This window comes from Haemorhous mexicanus, chromosome 11 (genome assembly GCF_027477595.1).
Source record: "Haemorhous mexicanus isolate bHaeMex1 chromosome 11, bHaeMex1.pri, whole genome shotgun sequence".
Taxonomy (NCBI): domain Eukaryota; kingdom Metazoa; phylum Chordata; class Aves; order Passeriformes; family Fringillidae; genus Haemorhous; species Haemorhous mexicanus.
In genome coordinates, this window is record NC_082351.1 from 14,628,043 (window position 1) to 14,651,920 (window position 23,878).

Here is a 23,878-nt window from a genome sequence, read left to right on the forward strand (position 1 = left end):
TTAAAATACCTCTTTAGCTCTTCAAAAGTAGCTGAGAAAGGCATGTGCAATGAAGCTGAAAGGATTTAATGCATTACTCTTATCTCAAGCTGAATCAAGAAAAAATGCCTTTCTGAGTTTTAGCACATGGAATACAAGGAGCAGCCATGGGGATTTGAGGATTACCACATATGAGAGAGTTGGGGCCTAATCTCAATTCACAAACACATCTTCCTGTGCATTTGGAAGCTTCCTCCAAACAGCCTTGCCCAGAGAAGTGTTGGCTCCTGCAAGCAATACCCTGTAGCCTCTCTGGGCTCAGGGGGCCTCCTTTATACTGAGAGCAGCACCAGGGCAGGTGCTGGCTGCAAACTTGGCTACAAACAGATGTTTCAATTAGACTCCAATGACAACCACCACTGCTGAAGTTACAGCCCTCCTTCACACCTGTACAACCTCAGAAGAACTCAAAGCTAATCACCACCTCTCCAGAGTCTTCCAGGCCTGTGATAACAGTGGAATTCCTGGGTGTGGTATTTTGAGGCAGAATTTCCCCTGATCAGTGATTGGAAAATGGGAGCTGAATGCGAATGATGAAGTTCAGACCTTCCTTTCATTATTTTAGTGCTAACAGACCCTTATTATCATTATATCAAATTTCCTTTCAGGCAAAAGCTATGCAAAGAATGGTTTCTCAGCACAAGCACTTCTTTGTACTGAATATTTTTAAGTCCTTGTTGATTAGCTATCTTGTTAGCCATCCACACCCTGGATCTCTGACCTGAGGGATAAAAAGCCCTCTGAAAGTCTGCATTTGTCAATGAGGACAGATTATTTTACCAAACAAAGCCTGGTGTCCTGAAAGTCCCTATTTTCCAAGCCTTCAGAAGATTGCTCATCATGATTAACTGAAGATTACCTTGAAATTTCAATTACACCTGCTTCATTCTCAGAATGATTAACGAGTTTCCAACAGGCACTTGCATGTCAATTATTTCACCAAGTGCCTGTGACAATGCTAAGTGTCAGCAGGGGGAGAAAAGAGCATTTCAGACCAAAGACCAAGATATTTGGCTACAGGGGAAGAGACTGGAGCTTCTTGAGGAGGAATCAACTCCCCAACTCTATCTCTATTTGCCACATCTCTACTCCCTGCCCAGTCTTCATCCATTTGTAAACCAGGTGCATTGCCACATATCTGCAAACTGTTTTGAGTTCTATAGAGGTTCTACGCTTAAGAGTGATGCCAATTTTTCAGATGCAGGACAGGCATCCCAAGGGCTGATTTTGCTTAGAAAGGTTTATCTCTTGATTTTTTCTAATTCCCACAGCACTGTGGGCCATTGGCTGGGTAAGTCCAGCCAAATCTACAGACTGCAGAAGCATGACACCAAAAAAAAGGAAAATCCTGGGGATGGGAGGGACTGGAATGAAGCCAGGCACCTGGTACTTTCTGAATTTAATCAAAAAGCCTCTGTTTGCCTGTGGTCATGCAATCAGGGAGAAAAGTTTGCATGATCCCTCTTTTTTTGCTAATCACCCTTCTGTCCCCAAAAATAGTGACCCGCCAGTACTAAGTATGCTTCTGATTATTTTTTTATACTCTGTCAACAACACCTTCAAAGCCACAGGGAGCTTGGCAGGGAAACCAGAAGGGGATCCCTAAAATGAAGTTAGAGGCTTTGAAAGATGATCTTAGAACCCCAAGCCAGGAAAAGAGGTGTAACACATTTATTGCCAATTGTTTTCAAAAAGTTGAATTAAAGACTGGTGGGGGGGGGAGGGGTGGAGGGAGGAATTCATGGATTCTGCCAACTCAGTCTCCTTGCTCATTTAGCAGGGTTATATTTTTTTAAAAATCCCACATTCTTGTACTTCTGAAAATAACTTCTGCTTCACTTCTGTGGGAAATACCAACACAGACAGGGAATGGCAACAACAGTACAAGGTGTCAATCTGAACTAAAAATTACTATTGCCAATAAACCAGCAGTTTAATCTCTTCCCATCACCACAGAGAGGCTCTGGGTTGCCTTTCTTTCATCTGCGAATCTGAATTTCCTGTTTTCCCACTGTGCCCAGCCATGCCCATGACCCCACTGCCTCCTCTCACCCTCCACAACAAGACAGACACCCCCCAGCAGTGCCTGCTCCATGGCCCAGGGTCCCTGCTGGGCTGAGCCTTCTCCCTCCCCACCCCAGCTCCTCAACTCACTCTCTGTCTGCTTCTTGATCCTGAGGGTGACAGTCTCTCCTGCCATCTGCAGCAGGTGAATGGCCTCGCTCAGCGGTTTGCCCTTCAGGCTCACGTTGTTGATCGCTAAGATCCGGTCCCCGACGTGGATGGCTCCGGTTCTGGAGGGACAAGGTGCTGTCAGGAACTCCAGAGAAGCAATAGCTCTGGAGTTCAGGACACTCAGCTCTTGCTGGAAGAAATTAACTATCAGCACTTTAAAATATCTTGGTACGCTCTATAGCTGTGACTTCCTCTTCACCACGCACCAGGAATCTGGTTCTTCCCCAGCTTCCATGGGCACAGACACACAAATACACATGGGAACACACGACCTCCTCAAATCCCAAGCCCCTCAGGAACTGGAAATGCAGACCAGCTTAGAGACAAAACACTTCAATGCAACTGGGTTAAAAGCACAAGCATTTTTAGTTTGTGGAGTTCAACACAGTCATCAAACATGGAACTGAAGGACATGATCACCCTGATGGAAAGAAATTATGAGACAAACCTAGAAACCTATTGGAAAAAACCCAAACCAAAACAGCTCAACAAAATTGCCCATGGGTGTGCAAGCATGAGCTGAACCAGCTGCAGCTCATGATATGCTTAAAGTTCACTCTTCTCAGCTACACCCCTGTGACTTTCTCTAGCAGCTCAGGAAGAGGTTGTGTTTTATTGCTAAGCCATGTTCCAGCACTGGCTATTGCTCTCACCTAGACAAATCCTCAGGCTTCAGCAACAGGTGAGGAAACTAACAAGTCATGGCAATTCCCCCCCTTCTCCATCCTTCCCCTCTGTCTGCTCACAGACAAAGGCCCACTTTACCTCTTCCCAGTGAAGCTCTGGGAGGAGCAGGCAGGGCAGAATGTGGCCACGGCCAAGACTGGAGCTCACACTTGCCACTGGCTGGACTGAGCTTCCCAAACTCACTCTCCAGCTCCCAAATGCCAGCACACAAGAGCAGCAACCACCTCCTCCTCCAGTACTGCAGGAGGTTCTGCTATCAGGAACCTCAGTGATGGAGTCAGGAGGAGATGCAAATCTGGACTGCAATATCTTTTTGTCCTTCCTGGCTTTTTGGCAACTTGTCTCCCTTAGGCTGCATCTCCAAACTGGACTGCAGACAGTTCCTGCAGAACTGGAATTTCATATCTCAAGGCAGGCAAAACAGCTACTTGGCTTTTCCCAAAACATCAAAATTCTGTAGACACACTGCTGTGAAACTTCCACTATAAGTACATCAAAGCAGGAAATGCAGCCAAGCAGCAGGCAGGACTGCTCAGGCTTCTGCTGCTGCTGAGGTACTCAGCAGTGCCATGATGGTCCCACCAGCCACTAGATGTCCGTCTTGTCCCACCAAATCAGCCTGGAAAAGCTGTCAGGGAAACAAACATTTCTGTGTTCAAACAAATTACAGATGAAACTGGGACCAGAGGATTTGTCTTAAAGTTTCATCTACTGTAGTCAAAAAAATCAAGCTAAACTGCTGGCAGTTTACAGAAGATCCTTTTCTCACTGCAGTGCTTCAGCATTCAAGGGTTTCCTGCTGTATCCCTGAACCCAGCATGGGGACCCATCCATCCAAGACACCAGCCCAGCCACCAGCCCTGAACAACATGATGGCTCTGCAGTAGCTGTGAAAGTCTCTCAGCAGGGAAAAATACAGAAACAATTAAAGAGAAAGGTCATGTTCAGCCAGGTATTTTTCTTCAAAGGGGAGAAAGCAAACCAAAGTCCAGTCATCTCAGGCCCCCCTGGGAGGCCAGGCAGACAGAAGCTGAGCAGAACTGACAGAGAAAGCAGTTTCCAGCTAGTGCTTCTCAATTACTACCAGCAGTCTTTAATTGACCTCAAACACCCAAAGAGCCATGGGCTGCATGTCCCTTCTTGCTCAGAGGGGACATGCAAGAACAAAATTAAATAAGAGGTAAGCAGAAAGGTGTAAAAGGGGCTGCTAGAACTTCTCAGCAAGTATGGGGAAGATGTGGCTGTATCCATGTTGTAGGGATTAACGTGGCACATGGGTAGGGTCACCATCATTTTTCCTACCTGCCAACATGGCTTGGTGCTCAATACTCCTAGACCAAACTCTCCTACAGCCACCCCATCTACTTGAATAGCTGGCACTAAAGGAGGCTGGTTTGGCACTTTAAAATGTCAACAATAGCCAAAAATTGCTCTTAGAGAACCATTACACCTCAACCAGAATCCAGTGTTCAGCACACTCCCTTGGTCAAGAAGAAGGAAAACACAAGTCTTGTGGCACAGGCTTAAGCTATATGCAGGCACTCAAGGAGGGGACACAGACAGTAACATGGGAGAGAGCCACAGCTCCACACCACTCTAACAGCCTGAGCTGCTTTTGTAGGTTTCTGTAAGATCAAACATGAGGGGAAAAAAAAGTTCAAGGTCAAGATAAAACCTAAATCATCTGAGTCTGAAGCCTTTTTGACTTAGGCAGCCGGTCACCCACAAACAGATATGTGATAGATCCCAGAGGACACCCTGCCTACCCCACTGCCAGCAGCCCAAAATGCAGTGCAGACTTTCACTTGTGCCTCTACAAGAATGGCCTGTGGATTCCTGTTATCAGACACTGGGATCAGGCCCCAGTGTCAGTGCTGTTGAACCATGTCCTGTGCTCCAGCACGAGCATGGATTGGGATTTAAGTCCCCATCCTTCAATCAGAGCCTGGCTAAGGACATCTGTGGCACAGATAAAGGTAGAGATGTCAGGAAAGGGACAATTTAGGATAGCACTAGGAGCACCCCTCTTCCCTTGACAAGGTCAAGTCATCCCCTTCTCTCACTCACAGGAGAAAAAAATGCACCTTTCCTGCAAGCAGCCTTCATCCCAGTGCTCCTCACCCTCCCCACAGGGAGCCAAGGTTACCCAGAGACATCCCTGTGCTGCCCTGTCCCCATGCTGTTATCTGCTACTCAGCCACAGTGAGCATGCTGAACAGCTCCATCACTCTCCTCACAAGGCTTTTCATTCCTCACTGGCTGCTCTCTCCTGATCAGAATTCAGTGGTACTGCAGCACTCGCCTGCGCTGCATTTCTGGGCACAGCAGTCACCGACGTGCGTCCGAGTTCAAAAGAGGAACAGCCGTGGAATTGCAAAGGGAACTGAGATCAACAAAGGTACAATTCTGTCTCCTGACACCTGACAGCATTTGAGCTGGCTGTTCTTAACCTCTCCCATGCTGGGTTGCAGGTACAATACAGAAGTGCTACATAGGAAAGCCTTGGATACTCTGTGACTACCATTTTATAGGGAAGAAGATCAAACCCTACTGTGGCAGGCAGTGATATAAAATCCCCAGCAAGAAGAATCCCTAATGACTAAGTCCATCCCCTTCATTCCCAGGAGACACAGACCTTCTGCATTCTGCACCAAAGGGAAGCAATGGAAATGCACAGCAGTGTGCTGAGAGCTCTGGGGACCCAATGCAGTAAAGACATGGAGCTGTTTCACAGTCCAGCTAAGAGGGAGCGTGGTCTTGAAACACAAAAAAACAAAAGGCCAGATCTGCTGTCAAACATCCCCAAGGTCTTGCACTTTTCACCAGTTTGTTCAGGGGGTTTTTTGTTGCTGTTCTGCCTGTCAGCAGCACAAAGTAAGAGACCCTCAGAGAAGCATGAGTCAGGGCTGCTGAAATGATCTATTTACAAGTCACAGCTCCCGTATAGAAAGATTAATTAAGATAGAGTGCATGACTCAGCTCCACTTATACTCTCAGGAATGTCCTGATCTTTTAAATCCCACACATCCACATATATTCAGACCCAGGTACACAGTAACTTCCCTGGTGACTGAAGGTAAATCTGTTCCTACATTTATTCACTATAAATGCCTGATGCTTGGGCACATCAACCTGCACTGAGATACCTCACATGTAACACAGTGAGCAACAAGCCAGGACAGGTCAGAATACACCTGAGGTCCCTGGTTTCAGCAGGACACACCACTGCAATGGTCATAAGCCAGTTAACAACAGAGGAGACCTGGACAGAGTCTATGGTGGTTTTGTAAGCAGGCTGGGCACTCTCCTGACAAAAGGTGTGCATGGCAAATTCCAGACCAGGAAGCACCCCTGTGGAAGAGGGGCAAATAAATATGTATTCCTGGCTGCAGAATTCACCTGACTCACTGAGTCTGACTTTTCTTGAAGTGTCTCTCTCATTGCCCCAGCAGCACAGCCCCCACCACTGCTTCATGTCACTTGGTACCTTCAGAGCACCCTTCCTCCTTAGCAGACTAAGACACCAAAGAAGAGTTCATGACAGCAGAGGAAACTTGGCATGGCTCAAGACCCCTTCTCAAATCAATTCAATTGCTCTGTCCCCACCTCACCTCTCTGCCAGGCCTCGTTTAGTCAAGCCTGAAATGACAATAGGATCAAAAGGCTCCTCTGTCCCAGAGATGGTTATTCCCAAAGGGCCCCCGTATCGCTTCAGCTCCACCGTGTAGATAATAGCACCAGTTGTCTCCTGCTCGTCTGAAAGAGAAAACAGGAATGCTGAATTCTTGTCATTTCCCAAATAAAAGTAGTCATAGGAAAGACTTGTAGCCTCTAGAAGCAAAAGCCAGAAGTCTTCAGTGACACTCATACCAAATAGGATTTTTACCTTCCAGACATCACTTAAGGGCAGAATAACAAAAATAGACTATAATCAATTGGAAAGTGGTGACTGGATAGCAGCAGCCCTTATCTTTGTTACTTTGCACTACCTATTGGGAAATGTCATTACAGTGGACAGGCACCAGTTTGCATCAGGATTTTTGTACCAGAGTTATCTTCATCCTTCCTAATCTTCAATTTGACCAGGTCTTCACACTGCCTTAAAATCTGCACAGCATCCTCCATTGAGCAATTGTCGAGTCGGATGTTATCAATGGCTAGCAGCTTGTCTCCCGGCTCCAAGGTGCCAGTTCTACATGGAGAGGAAAAGAAAACTAAGAGTACATTTGTATTTGCCTTTCCGATCCCAAAACACATTCAGTTCTGCAGTGGAAATTACAATATTAACTTTTTACTGTCCTTGATCTTTTCTGGAAAACGACCATGAGCTGAGCCTGGGACACCTGTAATTTTAAAGAGAGGAAATTTGTGTAGAGCATGTATCCAGACAGAATCAGCCAGGAAGGTTGGATAAATATCCTGGGTAACCTATAACCCTAAAAATGCCTGATGTTTAACTGACAGATATTCTACCCCTTATGGAAAATCCTGTGTGAGCACTCTTAAGAACAAGCAATACAGACACACTAAATTCCTCTGAATGCCTTGCTATGAGGTGTTTGTATCAGAGGGGAAGTCAATAAATCCTGAGTTATTTGCACAGTTCTCCACCAGTGCCCACAATTCACTCACTCTGTTCACCAAAGCAGGAACTGAGACATGGCAAACTACCTGATGAGCCATAGCACCTCCTGGGATATATGAAGCCTTTACCACATGTTCTTAAATGCTAACCATCCATCTCCTAGAGACTCAGCAGACATCTAAACCAGTGCCCTGGTCATCTTCTCCATTAGCTCAACTCTATTCACTTCAATACAGACAAGATTTATTGCAAACCCTACTGTGGTCCAAGAAAAACCTCTAGTGCTGAGATCTCCTTGGATTCTGGAAATATCCAGACCCAAGTGCTACTGCTTGGGCTATGTTCACCTTCTCTGGTAGACACTCACGGAAATCCATTTTGCAGTGGGTTTGACAGATGGAAAATCCTGCACTCACCTGTGTGCTACACTCCCCTTCTTGATGTCAGAGATGATCAAAGGATCCCCAAGCTTTCTGCTTGCAGCTGCAAAAGAGACACATAGGACAAAGCCTGGTGGTGACTTTGCTGTCTGGGACAGGGATGGTGGATAGTTAATGGGGAGAAGCAGCCATAAGAAAAGGGGATTTATATTCCCATCACAAAATGATGCTTCATAGTTGAACTCTGGAAGCCTCTCCAGAAAGAAAGAGAAAACAAAAACCCAAACATAAATCCCTGCCAAGTTTATTGGTTGCCCTTTGCCTAGGTAATTTCCTCTGGACTCCTGAAGGAGAGGACGTGTGGTGTCCAGCAGCAAGGGGTGTCCAACAGGAAGAGGTGGCACTGCCAATCCCAGAACTGCTGAACACCCCTGACCAACCCTCACACACAAGAGAAAGGAGTCAAAGGCCATGGCTGCAGTCCGAATTGCACTGCTGCCTGGAGAAATCCCAGCTCTGCCCCGTGCTCCATACAAGCATTTCTGTGTTCTTCAAGTAAAGTGGGCTGTGAAATTTTCCATGTGGAAAATAACCCAGTGAAAAAGCTGTTTTTCAGCTGGTTCAGCTCTCTAGGGCACTTAATCCTACAGCCAGATGAATCAGGGGTGGTTTGTGCTGGAGCTGGAAGGGGTGGGTGGTTTCCATCTCTCATCTCCTGGCTGACCCTGACAACTTTTTCAGCCCACAAGATGTGAATACGGATCTCTGAGAGCATTTACATTTTCAGACTTGCCTGCAAGACCTGCTGCTCCCCTGAGATACCCAAGAGAGATTTATGACTCAAACTCCTCCTGACCTCTTTGTCATGCACACACCAAACATACACCAAGAAAGAGCATCCATTCCACCCTGCATCCTTCCCTCCTGCCTTGCTATGGGAATTGCATTGCCTCATTTAAAGTTGACAGAGCCTCTCAGCTTCTCACAAAAACTGTGTGGGAAGAAAGAAACTCACAGCCTTTGAACATATCAGGTGCAGGGCAGAGATTAAAATATCTGTGAGGCACGTGGCACCAAACACACAGAGATCCACCTGCCTGAACAGCAGTGGATGTTAAAGAGCACCCAGAAAGTCAGACATAGTAAGTGTTTACTTGCCTCTCTGCTCTAGATTTTTCTGTTGTTTATATTCATTTATGAGATTTAAAAACACATGTCTAACCCAACACCTTTAAGGATATCCTCTCCCAGAAATAACCAAACCTTCTGTACTAAAGAGAGAAAAAAGACAGCCAATCTCAGTCATGGCAGAGCTGAGAACCACAGTGAGGTCAGACAGCAAAAAGCAGACTGTGACTGATTTTATAATAGTCACAGCAATGTGACTGCTGAATGGTACAGAGCCTGGAGGAATTCTTTTCCCCATGTTTTACTGGAGCCTGGTACCAGACAGTTTTGGACTGGACACTCATGTTGTGCTTCTGTCTGCAGATCTAAGGGAGGAAGATATGTTGTGGAGATTCCCAGAGGGCTTGTGCCTATATTCAGCCTGTCCACAGCATGGACAAGACTGCAGTCAGGACAAGAGACACTGGGCAAAGCTGAGCAGTGGGAATAAGGGTGGGGTTCAGGCAAAAACAATGCAGAAATCCATCCCCATGCTGACTGAGAAGGCCACACACCATGGACTAACAGCACAGGGATTGAGGGTATCACTCTGATAATTATTGCTGTTGCTCTCCTTTTCAGTATAGGACACGTATTTGCTGCTGACAGAGGTGTACAGAGTGGTGTCCAAGCAGCAGTGAGGGCAGACCCTGTGAGCACACCCTAAGCCCTGGGTCAGGTGGCATTGCTGCATGTTTAATCACTCCCTAGCCTGGTTCTGTCAAAACAATCCAGGTTAGCAAAAATACTTTTCACTGCAGGGTTTGTTTACTAGTTTCACAGCAGAGGCAGTGTGACAGAAAGGGGTTAGGGTGGATCCTAACCTGTCCTGGTGGTGGGCTGGGATGGCCATCTCTAGCCTGACCAAGCCACAGCTGAACAACATGTCCAGAGACCATGAACACCAAGAGAGCAAAGAGGGAGGGGAGAAAAAAAACAGCAAGCAAGAAAGCACAGACAACAACATGCCTCAAGCTCTGCAGAATTTATGTTTATCTCAGCATCTGCCCTGCAAGTCCTGTGACACGTGTGGGGATCCTGCACACAGTCAGTCCCTGAGCAGAGAATGAGACTTTGTCCTTCTGAAGCTCCACAGTTGGTGTCAGCACTGAACACAGCACAGAAGCAAGGGTAACAAACCAAGTGCTTTATCCATTAGAGAACAAAGCAAGTTTTAAGGAAAAATCATTCTGGGTTTTGTTTGCAGGCATTTTTTAGAAGTTTTGCTCTCAGAACAGATTCTCTTGAGACCTGAGTTAAATGGAAGAGCCACATACAACTGCATACAACTGTCCCTACCAACAGAGAACTCAAACTTTAATAAATGGCAGCACTTGTAAAGGTAAAACATTCTAAATATTCATCACAGAGTCATTATAGAAACACTTGGATTGGAAGAGACCTTAAATCATCTAGTTCCACTCATGGAACAGGGACACCTTCCACTAGACCAGGTTGCTTAAAGCCCCACCCAACCTGTCCTTGAACACTTCCAGGGATGGGGGACCATCACATTCCATAATTTCTTAATGTAAAATGCAAAGGCTTTATAAAACCATCAAATCTGAAGGGTAAGTTAGAGAGACATAATGAATAACCATGTTCTCTCAAGAGGTGTAAGATACAAGGTTAAGATAATGAAATCTAACAGCACAGAACAGAGGCTTGTTGTTCATTCTAAAAACCTGTGGTTACTGACTCCATTAATTAACCTTTGGCATCCCAAGGCCCTTCCTGGCACCCCAGTAGAGTATCCAGATGGGCTTCCTGCCTGTCTGCTGGGATCAGGTTGCCCTGAGCACCCCTGAGCCCCACATTTTTAACCATGCTGAGCCATTCACACAGGGTGACAATGTTTTACTGTGCAACAGCTGCATGTCTGACAGTGAGAGAGCTGCAATTTTACTGAAGGGGTGGCTCAGCAGAGGTCAGAGCCTTTAGATACATGAATCCCTGGTGAGATTTTGAATAGTCAATTTCCAGTTTGCCTGCAATTAAAACAGCACCAACCTAAAGTATATCATTATTAGGGCTGTGGTCTTTGGCATTAAGACATTTGCAGAGATGAATAAAGCCTCCTTATCCATTCATTTCTGCTGTTAATGTGGGAATATCTCTTCAAAGGACATTGTCTTGGGAACTCTGCTGCAGGAAGACACAGTTTGGACACCCAGCCTTGCCTCTGGGTTTTGCTCTCTGTGTGTGAAATGGAGATGGCAGCAAAGGAAGCCAAGCGAAGAGATGGAGGCAGGAGCTGGCGTGCAGAAACCCATGCTCACTCTCAGCAGACATCCTGGCTGTGGCCTCCATCTGCCAGGGCAAGCCACTGCAGGTGGAAACAGACTCTTTTTCAGATCCATTTGTATTTTTGGGAGATTTACCAGTACAAAAGATAGTTTAAATCTGCTCCAGTGGCCCAGAGAAGGCTCCATAAATCAACAGCTGGTAAAGGTAGAAGCATGTGGTGGGGAAGAAACCCAAAATGAAAACACTGCTTGGCAGTAGTGACAGGGCAGTGATAAAAAGGTGAATTGATCAATACTGTTATTTACTTTTTATAAATTGCCTTCAGTCTCTCTGCTGGGATTGTGGCTAACTAAGTGTTTACACTGTGATGGATGGCGAGGCCAGGAACACATGTCCAGTCTGTGTTTTTAATAGAATGCATAATGACTTGTACTGGTAAATTATTCCCCTCCAAGGAGCACCAGCACATTTTTCACAGGCATCAACCCGTTAAAAATGCCCTCCATTATTGACCAAGCCAAAGCAACAATGCCAATGTGTAATTAAAGAAATTGTAATAATGCCATAAGAATGCATTTAAATCAGAAGCATTTTTAAAATTGGAAAGAACAAAATCAGAAACCAAATAATCTCAGGATTGCTACGGAATGAGAAGAGGGAAAAAGTGAATCAGAATTGATTACAAAGAGCAGCAGTGAAAATCAAATCCTTAGTACCCAACTTCTTCCTCTATCATTCATTAAGTTTAGCAGCAGGTGCATAAATTATCAGTGCCTCCAGCAGGATATCTGCCTCATCACAGATCCTTCTCCTTTCACAATCTCCAGGTAGCAAAACCAGATCAGGATATCCCACCAGGATAAAAGCACTGGAGTGAATCAGCTGTAGTGTGAGAGAGGGGGCAGGACAGGTGGCTGCTGAGCCTGCCCTGCCTGCAGACACGCTCGCCTGGGCTGGTGGCAGGGCCCAGGCTGATACAGAGCCAGCAAAACTGGATTTGCTTGGCTCAGAGATCCATCTTCTCACTAGGACAGTGATTACACTGCTTAAGCGACTTAATCAAAGTTATCTATCTACCCAAATTCCAGTTTTATCACCTGCAAGCAGATATACTGCCTCCTCCTTATCTGCAGTGCTTCACACCAAGGGCACAGGAATTGATTTGTTAAGATATATAAAGGTAATTTGATAAACAAGCTATATAAAGCATTAATGCATATCTAAAATTAATGGCAATTTCAGTATCTCTTTAAACAGCAACACCAACACACCTCTACCCTACAGTGAATGTCCCAACCAGCCCTTGGCGAGCGTGAGACAGGAAAAAATCCCAAACTCTGAATACAAAAGATTTTGTGTAATCAACTATCATTTTGCAGAGGGGAATAACAAATCTATACCTTATTTTAAGAGGTGAGGTACTGAACATATGAGAATATGTGACTATTAGCTTCTCACTGCTGGAGATGTTAATTTAGAAGAGATTTACAGAAAACCTTCAAAGGTGCAACTGCATCATTAGAACTGGATGCAGCCAGCAAGATCAGAGCATTTGAGGCATGAGTTCTGCTAATGGAGAGAAGTTGTTCAGGCTAACAAGGGTCAAATCTTCACATCCCTGTGTCAAAACTCTCACTTTACCAGGATTTGCATCCTCACCATTCTGAGCCCCAGAGTTGCTGCAAACAGGTAACCTACAGGGCTCATGGAGCAGAAAGGAGCATGCTCTGCTCCTCAGCCAGAGTAGCTGCTCTAAAAGCAAACGCCCTTGTCTCTGGGACAGAGGCTGAGGTACTGCTATTTTCTCAGAGAAAATGAGAGTTTAGTTGGCTTTGTGTCCCTTCACCACAGGACAAAGTGCTTGGAGCAGCACACATGTGGCAGCTTCAGTGTATGTCATTTAGCATATTGAGGAGACTGAAATGAGGCTTGAGGGCACAGAGATCCCTCAGGAATTCAAAGCACTGTCAGTGAGAGGCTCACCCCTTGGATTTTGTACTCATCCTTTGAGGAACTGAAAGAAAACAAGTGCTAAATGCATGTATTTCCACCAAGCATTTTGATTTGCTGTGTCCCTTTGCCACACTGTGTTTGAGCAGGGGGAAGAAACACATCCATGCTCTCAGACCACAGCTGGAGACTCATCCAGCCCAAGCCTTCTCTTTCTGGAAAACCTTGAGATCTCTGAAAGATTAAATGCCCTCAGCAAATATCTGCCCCCCACCAAGAACAAGTACAGCCCCTCTCTGCATGTTCATCCCAGAACCAGCAGCATCTGCCTTCCTCGTACACAAATCTCCTGGGTTTTCAGCCCTTTTATGAGCATTTCCAGCAGATTTATGGCTCCTCCTACAGCCAGTTCCATTACATGAATTCTTCCAACACATCCATCAAGAATCCTGCTCTCCCCCCACCTTTACCTAGTCCATCTCCCAATTAGCTCTGAAAGCCACAGCACAGAAAGGACTCGATCACATTTATTCCTGTGGTGCTCCTCTGATGAGGTCGTAACACCTTCTGCCCATTTAAGAAGGCAGAGGCAAACCTTCCTAGGCAGAGGAATTAACTACAGAGAAGCCAGCTGAAGCCAAGAGGTAAAACTCAGTGAAAGCAGCTCATCTTGCACCTGTAGTGTAGCTAGACTATAAAGTTCATGAATAAACCCAATTCTGTGGCCATGACAGTGCAGTGGATCTTCTTCTGACCCCTTCACCTTGTCATCTACTCAAGCTTCTTCAGTTTTACAGAGTAGGCAACAGGAATCCAATGCAAGAGGCCAGTAAACCAAGCCCTTTAAAACAGCAGTTATATACTTTTCCACATCAGAAGGAAAGATGTAAATGCTGCTTCTAGATCTACACAAACACTCAAGTCAGCAGAACTGAGAGGAAAGGAACTGAGCAAAACAGAGAAGGGTTATTTTTACCTCTTTTCTTTTGCTGCTTGCATCACACTCCTGCATGCACATCATGTCTCTGCAGGAAGTACTTAACATAAGGCTGCTTGCTTTGGTTTTAATGTTTGAAACTGGTATATTTATCTGCCTGGTCAGAGGCAAAGTGAAAAAATTATGATCTAACTTGCTAAGGATCATGTGGACATAGGTTTATATAGACTAATATTTGAAAACAAAATTAGGATTAAGCTTGAATTTCATCCTTGCCACCACATTTTCTGGGTGCCTGTCTTTTTCTCCATTTTTAAGTATAATTTGGGCTTTGACTCAGGAAACAACTGCAATATATTTTAGGTTTATGCATGTGCATTACTTAAACACGTTCAGCAATCAAAAAGATCAAATCAATTATAGTGTTAAAAAGCTGCTTTGTAGTTGAATAATGGGCATCTATTTAAAACCCAGGGGTCAGTTCCTTTCTATTAGCAGTGATTTCAAAAAAGTGTGTGAAATCCCTTCTTTTAACAGATTTGAAATGAAAACCTTTCCAACATAAAAATATGTTTGAAGTGCAAATGCACATCTGAAGCAGATCCCATTCAAATAAGACTTCACAAATAAAAACTTCTGTTCTTGCCAGCAGCTCCCAAGTTCATTTTACTCTTTAACCCCAGACATAAACTAAACTTTGAAATTTAATAGGGCCTTGCTCAAGCCAGCTTTTGCTACCAGATCCATTATCCTGGGCTGCTCCCTGAGGCTGGAATGCCAAGGCAGTGGCTGGGCAGTGGGTTGGAACCCAGCACAGTCTGCACCATGCACTGCTCCCCACCAGTGAAATGCCATTATAGACAGCCTGCTGCTTTCAGAAAGCACTTTGATGTCTTCAGACATCAACTGCTACCAAGCCAAATGTTAAATACTGTGCTGTTGTTTCTCAGGATTGTCCTTGAGGCACAAATAGGGGAAGCTGAGAAGAGGGACAAGAAATATCACTAGGTGCAAAGGCATCATCCTGTCAATGTTCCAGTCACTCCTGAGAATCATCCCACTTAGACCAGAAAACCTCCAATTAACTCTCTAACTGATGCTGTAAATGTCAAGAGGTAATTACCATAGCTTCTCTTTTAATGAAACCTAGTTTTCAAGTGTCCCTTGCGACTCCATTCCCCAGACACAGCTGGGTCCGTGCTCCTGAGGGCTCAGACAAGAGATCCCATTAGTGCAGCCTCACAAGCTGCTCTGCCTCAGATAAGAGATGATGGCAGTCTCTGGGCATGGCAAACCTCAGATGATTCAACTCACCTTGGCCAGAAGTGAGAGAGGGATGAGTGATCTGAGACCTGCATGTGTTTGCCATACAGGAAAAATTCACTGACAAAAGGCATAACAAGACCCCAGGTTAGCCAGAAATTTGGGATGGATCTCCCTATATCATCCCCCTAGAGCACCCTCTCCAAAGAGGCCAGAAGATCTTTAAATTAAAAACTATGCTCAGAAGGGAAACAGAGATAATTAATTAAGGGTGAGCAGAGAAGAGAGAAAAGAAGGAAAAAGTTTCATGTTCTCTTCTCTCAGTGTACACCAAGTCCTGGCACATGGCTCTCCTTCTGCATGGCTTGAGCTTGTAAATGAAACAATTCCTGGCAAACCCTGGAATTTAAAGTGCCTTCCCCTGTCTCTAAAACCAACCATCCTCTTCATGCTCCTCCTCTCCTCCTCTTGGCAGTTTCCCCTCTCCACCCTTCAAGCTGTGGGGTTCACCTCTTACTTGTTCTCCTCCCTCCACCTCTTTTTGCAAGGGTCCCATCAGACCCAGGCAATTCTTTTTAAAAAGAACATAATACAAGCGTGATCAAGGAAATAAAAATAATATTACATATAACATAACATAATTCTGCACCACAGATCAAGTGATCAGTTAAGACACATCCTTTGTCCCAGCCCCTCATGCAGCTGCTTTTCTCTGCAGCTGCCAGCTCATGGAGGCAGGAACCACACATCTGATTCATTCTGGGATAAATCACGAGCTCTGGAGTGCCACAGAAACCCCACATGATCTTATTTCTCTGTTGAGTCCTCTAAAATGCCTGTGTGGAAAGCAGAGGCTCTTGCAACGGCTGCTGCAAGTCTGAGCAATACTTACAGCTGATTGTAATTCCAAGCTCTACACCTCTTTTCTTGGGCAATTTAACGTGGAAAGTACCGCTGCTGGGTATGACAGACTCTATAAAGCAAAAAACAAACAAAAAAGAAAATAAGGAGAAAAAAGAGAGTTTTCAGTTGCATGGATGATTTCTTTGGAACCAAGAAAACAAGCCCATAAAGCACTGCTTTATTGGTTCAAATAAGGTTATCTGAGGCCCTGTGGACTTCAGGTTGAAATTTGGATTCTCATTAAAAATACATGCTCTGAACATCAAGTGCTCACATCACACTGTATTTCGAAACTGAAGCAGCTCTGTCAATGTAAATGGAAAAAAAAAATCTTTTTTAATACAAAACTGCACTTTACCCCTAGCCTGTATCTTTGGCTTCCTCCTGACTTCAAGGCGATAAATGAATATGAATGTTATTCCTATTAATGAGCAAATATTTAAAGTGTGTCCTCTTCATCTACTCCTTAGGCTTATCTCAGCCAAGCAGTGAGCAGAGAACATTTATGAAAGGATCAGAAGAACCTTCCACCTCAGTGCATGTTAGAGAACAACAAGAAATGGAGAAGATCCTCACAGGGTCTCTCACTCCTCCCTCCGAGCCTGGTGAATACGCTCCCTCCTGTGGGTTAGCAAAGGCACTGGCAGAGTCCCACGGGCAGGGAGGAGCAGCAGCTCCTCAGGGAACGTACCTGCGACGTCGAACTCGATCTCGAGCACCACTTTGTTGGTGAGCGCCGCGTCGCGCAGCAGCTGGTTGGCCTCCTCCATGGTGCCGTCCTCCGTCGCGATGCCGTTGATGGAAAGGACTCGGTCTCCTACCTGCAGCAGTCCACACCTGCAGTTCACAGTGGGAAAAGAGGGAACGGGAACAAGGAGACAAGGAAAAAGAGGGAAGGAGGAAGAAAACAACCCCACAGCCAGCCATGAGTTACTTAAGCCAGGCAAATCTGTCAGAAGACACACAAAGTACTGACATATTCTGCAGAGGTGGACCCAAAGAGAAAATAACTCATTTTGCTGTGCCCATCACAGGGTCCCTGGAAGGGTACAAGGAGGCAAACCTTTGTTGGTTTCTAAAGTTCAAACATACTTTGCTCCTAGATAATCATTTCTGGTCACATTTTTTGCAACAACCAAGGGGGATAAAAACTAACCCTCTCCTTTCTAAAAATCAACACCATGGCAGAGAGATGAGAATGATAAACACAAGGGAATGTGACTTCCTTCCCTGTCTAACCACAAACAGCTCTTCTCATGCACCTGCACCCTCTGGAACACAAACTAATGGCATTGAAAATTGCACAGATTCCTCTGCTTAGTTCATGGCAAATACTGAAGCTACAATCCAATAAACTCACCGAAATGTCTCAGCAGATTAGATAATCAATTATCCCTTCTAATTGCATTTCTGGAAGCCAAATGCACAGTGATACTTTTTAACTGCCTTGAAAGGCCAATATTATTCCAGTGTGATGGCCTGACAATATACCCACAACTGACCCTTTGGGGCTCTTGCTTTAGACCCACTTTCTCCAGGAACAGAGATCAGCAGGATTTTTACTTTGGAAAGAGAGCACGATGGCATGGCTATGTTGGAAATGTACTGCTACAGCACAGTTTATCTCTTGGGAACCCCTGCATTTATAAGCAAGGTGTTTTTCACACATTCCTACATTCAGTATCCACCCACACTCCCTTTTTTTTACAGATACTGCAACACCAGCAAGATGATCCTCCAAGTTATCCCCCACATTATCTCAGTCAGCTCCCACCAGGGCTGGCCCATGGCTCTACAAAAACAAGACTGCAGTGCTCCCTGAAACCATGGGAAATCGCTCATCTCCCTTCTCCTCTAGCAGTTGTTCACTTTAACTACATCTTTTTAGACTTTCCACTAACCACCTGGCTGTCCACTAGATCAGACCTTGGGAAACCATCCTTCACTCATCACTAACATAAGCTACAAAGTGGTCTCCAAAAGAGGTTAAGGGTTATGGCATCAAGTCTAAGGTTCCCCTCAAAATGTAGAGTTATTTTACCACAAAGATTCTCCAGAAGATATTAGTTATCCTGTTTTAAGCCTTCTCCAGAGAATCTTTATTCCCTTCCTGTTTAATGATCAAACACATCTTTGTTTTCCCCTTTCTTTCACAGATACCTCACAGAAGACAGCTTGTTTTTTACTAAACCTTCCAGTCACTCTTCATCACTCACACCCAATTCAGTTGTAAGAAAACACAGTACCACAGCTTCCAGGCATACAAAGGCATCAAAGGCGACAGACACTTGGCTATTTAATTCACGTCCAAACAACAGGATGTGTATGAAAGGCCGAGGTATCAAGAAAAAGTACACACATCTGAATTCAAGAAAAATGAGCAAGCACAACAGCTTGTGCCAGTGGCCCATCAAAAGCTGAGATATGAACAAGTTTGGAGAGAGCCCAGGGAGGTTATTTTACTGGTCGGAAGGTATATTCACACTTCTGCCTGAGTTCATGGCGCCCATGGAAAAATGCTGGCTACTTTACGAGATGCAAATTCAGAGCTGTTTGTTCAAGGATTCTTGGATTAGGACAGATAACTCCATGATGTATAAATGAACCCACCCTTGTGAATAAACCACATCAAGTTTAATTACAGTCCTCTACTGAACTTGTGGCTATGCAGCCATGTAGAAATATCAGCTTATAAATACAAAGATAGCACCAAGTACAACAGAGATGACTCCTCTGTCACCAAGAGGTCTCTTGCTATGGTGGCAGTGCACCTTTTGCAAAGAAGGGATCAACAGCTGCGTCACTCAGACATCACTGTCATCTCAAGGTCACACAGGGACACAATCCATTTTAGCCACAAGGGCTGGAAGCTTACAGGATACTTCTACTCTGCACCAAAGCAAACGTTTGCCAGCTCTCCCACCAGAGCTGCCTTCTCCCAAAACAGCCACTTCTCATGATTTTTCACTCAAGGTGCATTTGCCTGAGTCTTTTACAGCCAACAGCTCTTCTAGGTTAGAGATATTTTATTTCTTTTATTATTAGCCTCAGCTAATCACAGTTGTTTAAGCCCTGGTCTTACAGGTTTGTAAAAGTTTGTGATGTGATGCCACAATCTTCTGGCTTCCTCTGCCAAGTACAAAGAGGCCTGACATCTCTTGTTAACCCTTCAGAATCATTCCAGAGACATCCATCTCCAGTTGTTATGAGACCTTGCATTGAGAGTGGAGCCTGGGGAGCCAAGGGTCTTGCAGAGCTCTCCTTTGCTCTGCCATGGGATCCTACAAGAACCTTCAGACAGCTTTTCCAAAGAGAAGGCATTTGTCTCAGAGATGCTCAGTCTAACATCAGCACCTAAAAAGTGCTTTCAGACTGTGGGAGCAGAAGTGTCTTAAAATCAGAAAGAAAGGAGTACAGGCATCTTCTGGAATGAAAGACAGTGCTATGGATGTGCTGGAGTCCATGATGGGAATATCTCCCTGGGGTAGAGCAGATTTGCATTTTGCCATGACTCATTCCTTGGGCTTAAAGACAGCAACAGAGCAGCAGAGATGTCTTGTTTGATACAGAGCAGCACATATTCAAGCCTTGGGCAGATCTACACTGAAGAGCTCACTCAGCATCATCTACATCTGCATGGTCACGCAGCAGTGGGGGCAGCAGTTCTGATCATGGCCACACTGATGGATGCAGAAACTCATCCCTTGTGCCCTTCCATGCCCCTGAGCCAGCTTGCACAGGTCAGACTTGCACATCTGTGTGTGTGTGCACATCTGTGGCTGCACTTTGGTGGGTGAGTCTCAGCCCCTAATGGATCAAAGCTCTGCTGACAGCTTCAGCCAGCTGCTAAACTTCGCTTTTGCAAATTACTCATACCCAAAAGGCAGAAACACAATGATCAAACAACTGTGTCTGAGCAGAGCTACAAAACATGTAGCTCAGCAGGAAGCATTGATTTTGGATACCAGGATGGAGAAGTCAGATACTCTCCCTCTGCTGCCAATGACAGCTGGGGGAGGAAGGACACAAAAGCTGTGTGCTTCAAGGCAGCCAAGAGGGGATGTCAGGCTTCTTCCCCTTCTACCCTCCCTGCCGATAACAGGGGCTGAATCACTGTCTCATTCAGAACCCAAAGGCTTAATCATGCACCCTGGAAACAAAACAACAGGTGGGGAGGGAGGTCTATTAGAGGCTATTTGCAGTTAAACAAATCACAAGTCAGACAGGTGTGAATTTTTTGCACCAAATCTCTTGGCACAAGCTAGCACAAAGCAGACAATAAATGTGAGGCAGCCCAACATCCCTGAAAAGAGGATGATGTCATGCACCTCCCTGGTAGTACTCACACCTGCTGGGCACCCCAGAGGCAGCTCCTCCACAACAATCCAGATGGACAAAGCCAGTGAGGATCACGTGCTTGTACAACAGCACATTCAGATCCACAGATTTTGCAGAGTGTGTGAACATCCAGGTCCGATCCAGGGTCCTAGGGATCCTGATCCCTACATCCCCAGAGCTCACCTTTTTGGCAAAGAGCAAAAACTACAGCACAAGAAAGAGCACAGCCCAGCCTCAGCTGGGAACCCAGCCTGGTATAGGGGATGAAAAGGGCTCTAATGTCTTGGGCAGCAGATACAGCAGAACCTCTGAAGAGCAGGGAAAAATGTATCTTGAATGATGGAGCAAAGAGCTCTGTGAAACAGCAAGAAACAAAAAATTAAATAAAAACATAAAACTGCCTTTTTCACTTCACTGCAAACCCAGTGAACTTATCACTTCCAAGATGGGGAGGAAAGAGAGCATTTTCCTGCCAGCTAGGAAGAGCAGTATGATTTAGGAAAGAATGAAATGCACAGTAGAGATTTAATCCCCAAATCAAATCCAGGCTGCAAATGCAGAGAGGATTGCTCCCAGTCTCCAGGAAGCAGCAGCCAGAAGAGCGTGAATGCTGCCGGGCGGGCAGCGCAGGGCGAGCAGCGCGTGTGACACATCAGAGCCAGGCAAGGCTGCACCACCACTCGCTACTTTTCCTCCAGGCTTGGCAAGAGGATAAAGCAAAGCCAGTCAGATTTCAGCACATCTCCCTCATCCCCTGGGACAGCAGGCTTTGTTGCTGCCTGATTTATAAAAGGAGTTTGGTGCTTCGCAACATGAACCAAGTTCACCCACAATAGAAGATTAAAAAAAACGTAATGCCATCACCTTAATTTTTAAACCCTGTTTGGAAACAATCAAACAAACAAAAGGCATAGCAGGCTTTTAAAATCTCTCTTAACATGCATCAAGACAGCTCTTTTTCCTGTGCCAGCCCCTTGTCATTGTCCTCCCACAGTCACAAGCACCAGGTACTCCTGTTCCACCTTGCCTCTGCATTGGCTGACCAGAGAAGCTACAACACAGAGACCAGTCTGCACAGCACTTGCATTTTATTTTGCAGACACTTTCCCTGCCATATGAGTCTACAACTCCCCCATGTGCTGTTTTTCTGGGCTGGCTTGGAGGCACCAAACCTTCAGCATATGCTGATGGGGCCATCAGAGACTTCTCCAAGAAAGGTTCTGCAGCAGGCACTGAGTACTGCCACATTGCTGCACCTATGGCACCCTTAGGGAGGACAGACAACACTGGTAATCAATGGTGGGAAGAGAAATGAGCACAGGGACATTAAGTTCCAGACTAAAAAAATCAGCTCTCCTTTAAACCCCTCAAGAGATCAAGCCATGCTAGGACTTGACCTGTTTAGTTACAAAAGCCTTACTGGAAGACACCTAGACTGTAGTGCACAGACAGTCAAGCAGACTCAATCCAGCCAGCAGAACTCTGAATCTAGCATTGGAACCAGGACTGAGAGCAGCTGAACTCTAGGGCTGAGGCTCCACCACTGGAGGAGTCACTGCTCCCAGTGTCCTCAGGGTGACAGAGAGCAGTTAATGCTGCTCCTCCCTTCTGCACTTTTCCCAGCATTACACAGCCAAAAGCAGGAGGGATTAACTGCAGCACCTACCCACTCCTCAACTAGAGCCCTGTCTCTGTGGCTCAAAGCCTTGTCTTTATGGCCAGTTTATACAGCTGGGCTCTGCTACAATGAAATCAGTCAGAAAACATTTTGCAGGGGCCACTTATTTAGACCTTTCCCCTTTTTGCACCTATACAAAAGATTTATCTTTCAAAGAGGAATTTAAAAAAAAAAAAAAGAAAGAAAGAAAGAAAGGGAATGGGAATGGCACTCTCACACAGACACACACTCCCTTCCTCCTCCTCCCAGACCAGCAGCAGCCTGGTGCCAAGACGTTCACCTGGGGTGCGAGGGAGGCCGCGGTCAGCCGACGAGTGCAGAAATGGCAGTGACAGTAAACCATGCCCAGTGAAGAATGGGAGATATTACAAGGATGATAGTAAATATCTAAATGAGCCTCTGAGGAGAGAAAACAAACCAAACCATGAAATGTTCAGTAGCAGCACCATCAGCATCCAAGGGCAAGGTCTCTAACCTCTCTGCCGGGCTGTCAGGCTCAATAAAACGGACGAGAGGTGGGGAAGACAGAGTTTCCGTAGCAAAGATGCCTCCCTGGAGCTGAAGTCCAAAGCCATTCAGAGGGTCTCCCCTGAGGACCACCTCTGTCGTCTCCGTGTGGACTATCTGCCCGCCAGGACCCACCGTGCTGGAGGCCAGCGACACTGAGAGGATGAGAGAGACAGAAGGTCAGGGCAGCCATTGTCAACATAACAGCCTGGGTCCAGACCTTGGTCTGGTGGTGTTGGGGACAGTGACTGAGGATGAGGGAGGCACTGACAGTGCTGAGATGAGCGGCTCTACCCCGGCTAACCACAGACAACAAGGATGGCAAGGCAAGTGTGCACACTCCCTCCAACCCAGCCTGGCCCAGGACTGCTCTTACGTGAGCTCTTGTGCTCCTTCTTCTTCTGCCTCCTCCTCAGCAGGGTGGTGCGGGGGCTCATGGGGTGGGAGCTGCGAGGTAGCGTGTTGGAGTTCTGGCACGGGAATCCCTGCGCGTTCATGGTGGGAGACGAGAAGTTGGCAGCCACCAGAGCTGGGGACACACAGAGTGCATTAGGGATGTGCACAGCGGGCTGCAGCAGCAGTTCACTCACTAACAGTGTCACCAAACACCTCACAGGTTTGAAGCAGCTCCTCCTTTCCAGGGCTCAAGACTCAAGGAATGTTTGCTTCCAACAGTCTGGGCACAGTGCAGTGTGTCCTCTTCCCTATCTTACTGCCACAAGACAAGAAACCTGGGGCAGCACAGAGCCCACTCCTGACAAGAAGTGCATCTAGAGATTTTGAAGTTGCCATAATCCTGCTGTTAACAAGCAGTTTGGCACTAGGGCTGAGCTGGATGAGCTGTATCACATTCCTACACAACACCAGAGACGCCCTTCCCTGTCCCACAGAAACTCATTTTTGCTGTTAGAAACCAGGCATGGGAATGTGGGGTTACAGGATGGGTGCATGGGTCTGCCCAG

General features: G+C 45.9%; 1 protein-coding gene across 8 annotated transcripts in view; it reads right to left on the reverse strand.

The window, feature by feature from the left end:
* Positions 1–23,878, reverse strand: part of GRIP2 (glutamate receptor interacting protein 2) — a 136,656-nt gene that overhangs the window by 16,282 nt on the left and 96,496 nt on the right. For 7 of the 8 annotated variants that reach the window (XM_059856576.1, XM_059856574.1, XM_059856571.1 and 4 more), the window contains 8 exons: positions 23,293–23,445; positions 22,885–23,071; positions 17,085–17,230; positions 16,383–16,463; positions 7,963–8,029; positions 7,008–7,153; positions 6,573–6,717; positions 2,194–2,333 (listed from right to left, as the gene is read on the reverse strand). In XM_059856576.1, the coding sequence (XP_059712559.1) occupies positions 2,194–2,333; positions 6,573–6,717; positions 7,008–7,153; positions 7,963–8,029; positions 16,383–16,463; positions 17,085–17,230; positions 22,885–23,071; positions 23,293–23,445 (1,065 nt within the window). The remainder of the gene's footprint in view (positions 1–2,193; positions 2,334–6,572; positions 6,718–7,007; positions 7,154–7,962; positions 8,030–16,382; positions 16,464–17,084; positions 17,231–22,884; positions 23,072–23,292; positions 23,446–23,878) is intronic. The other variant, XM_059856577.1, reaches the window with a different exon arrangement.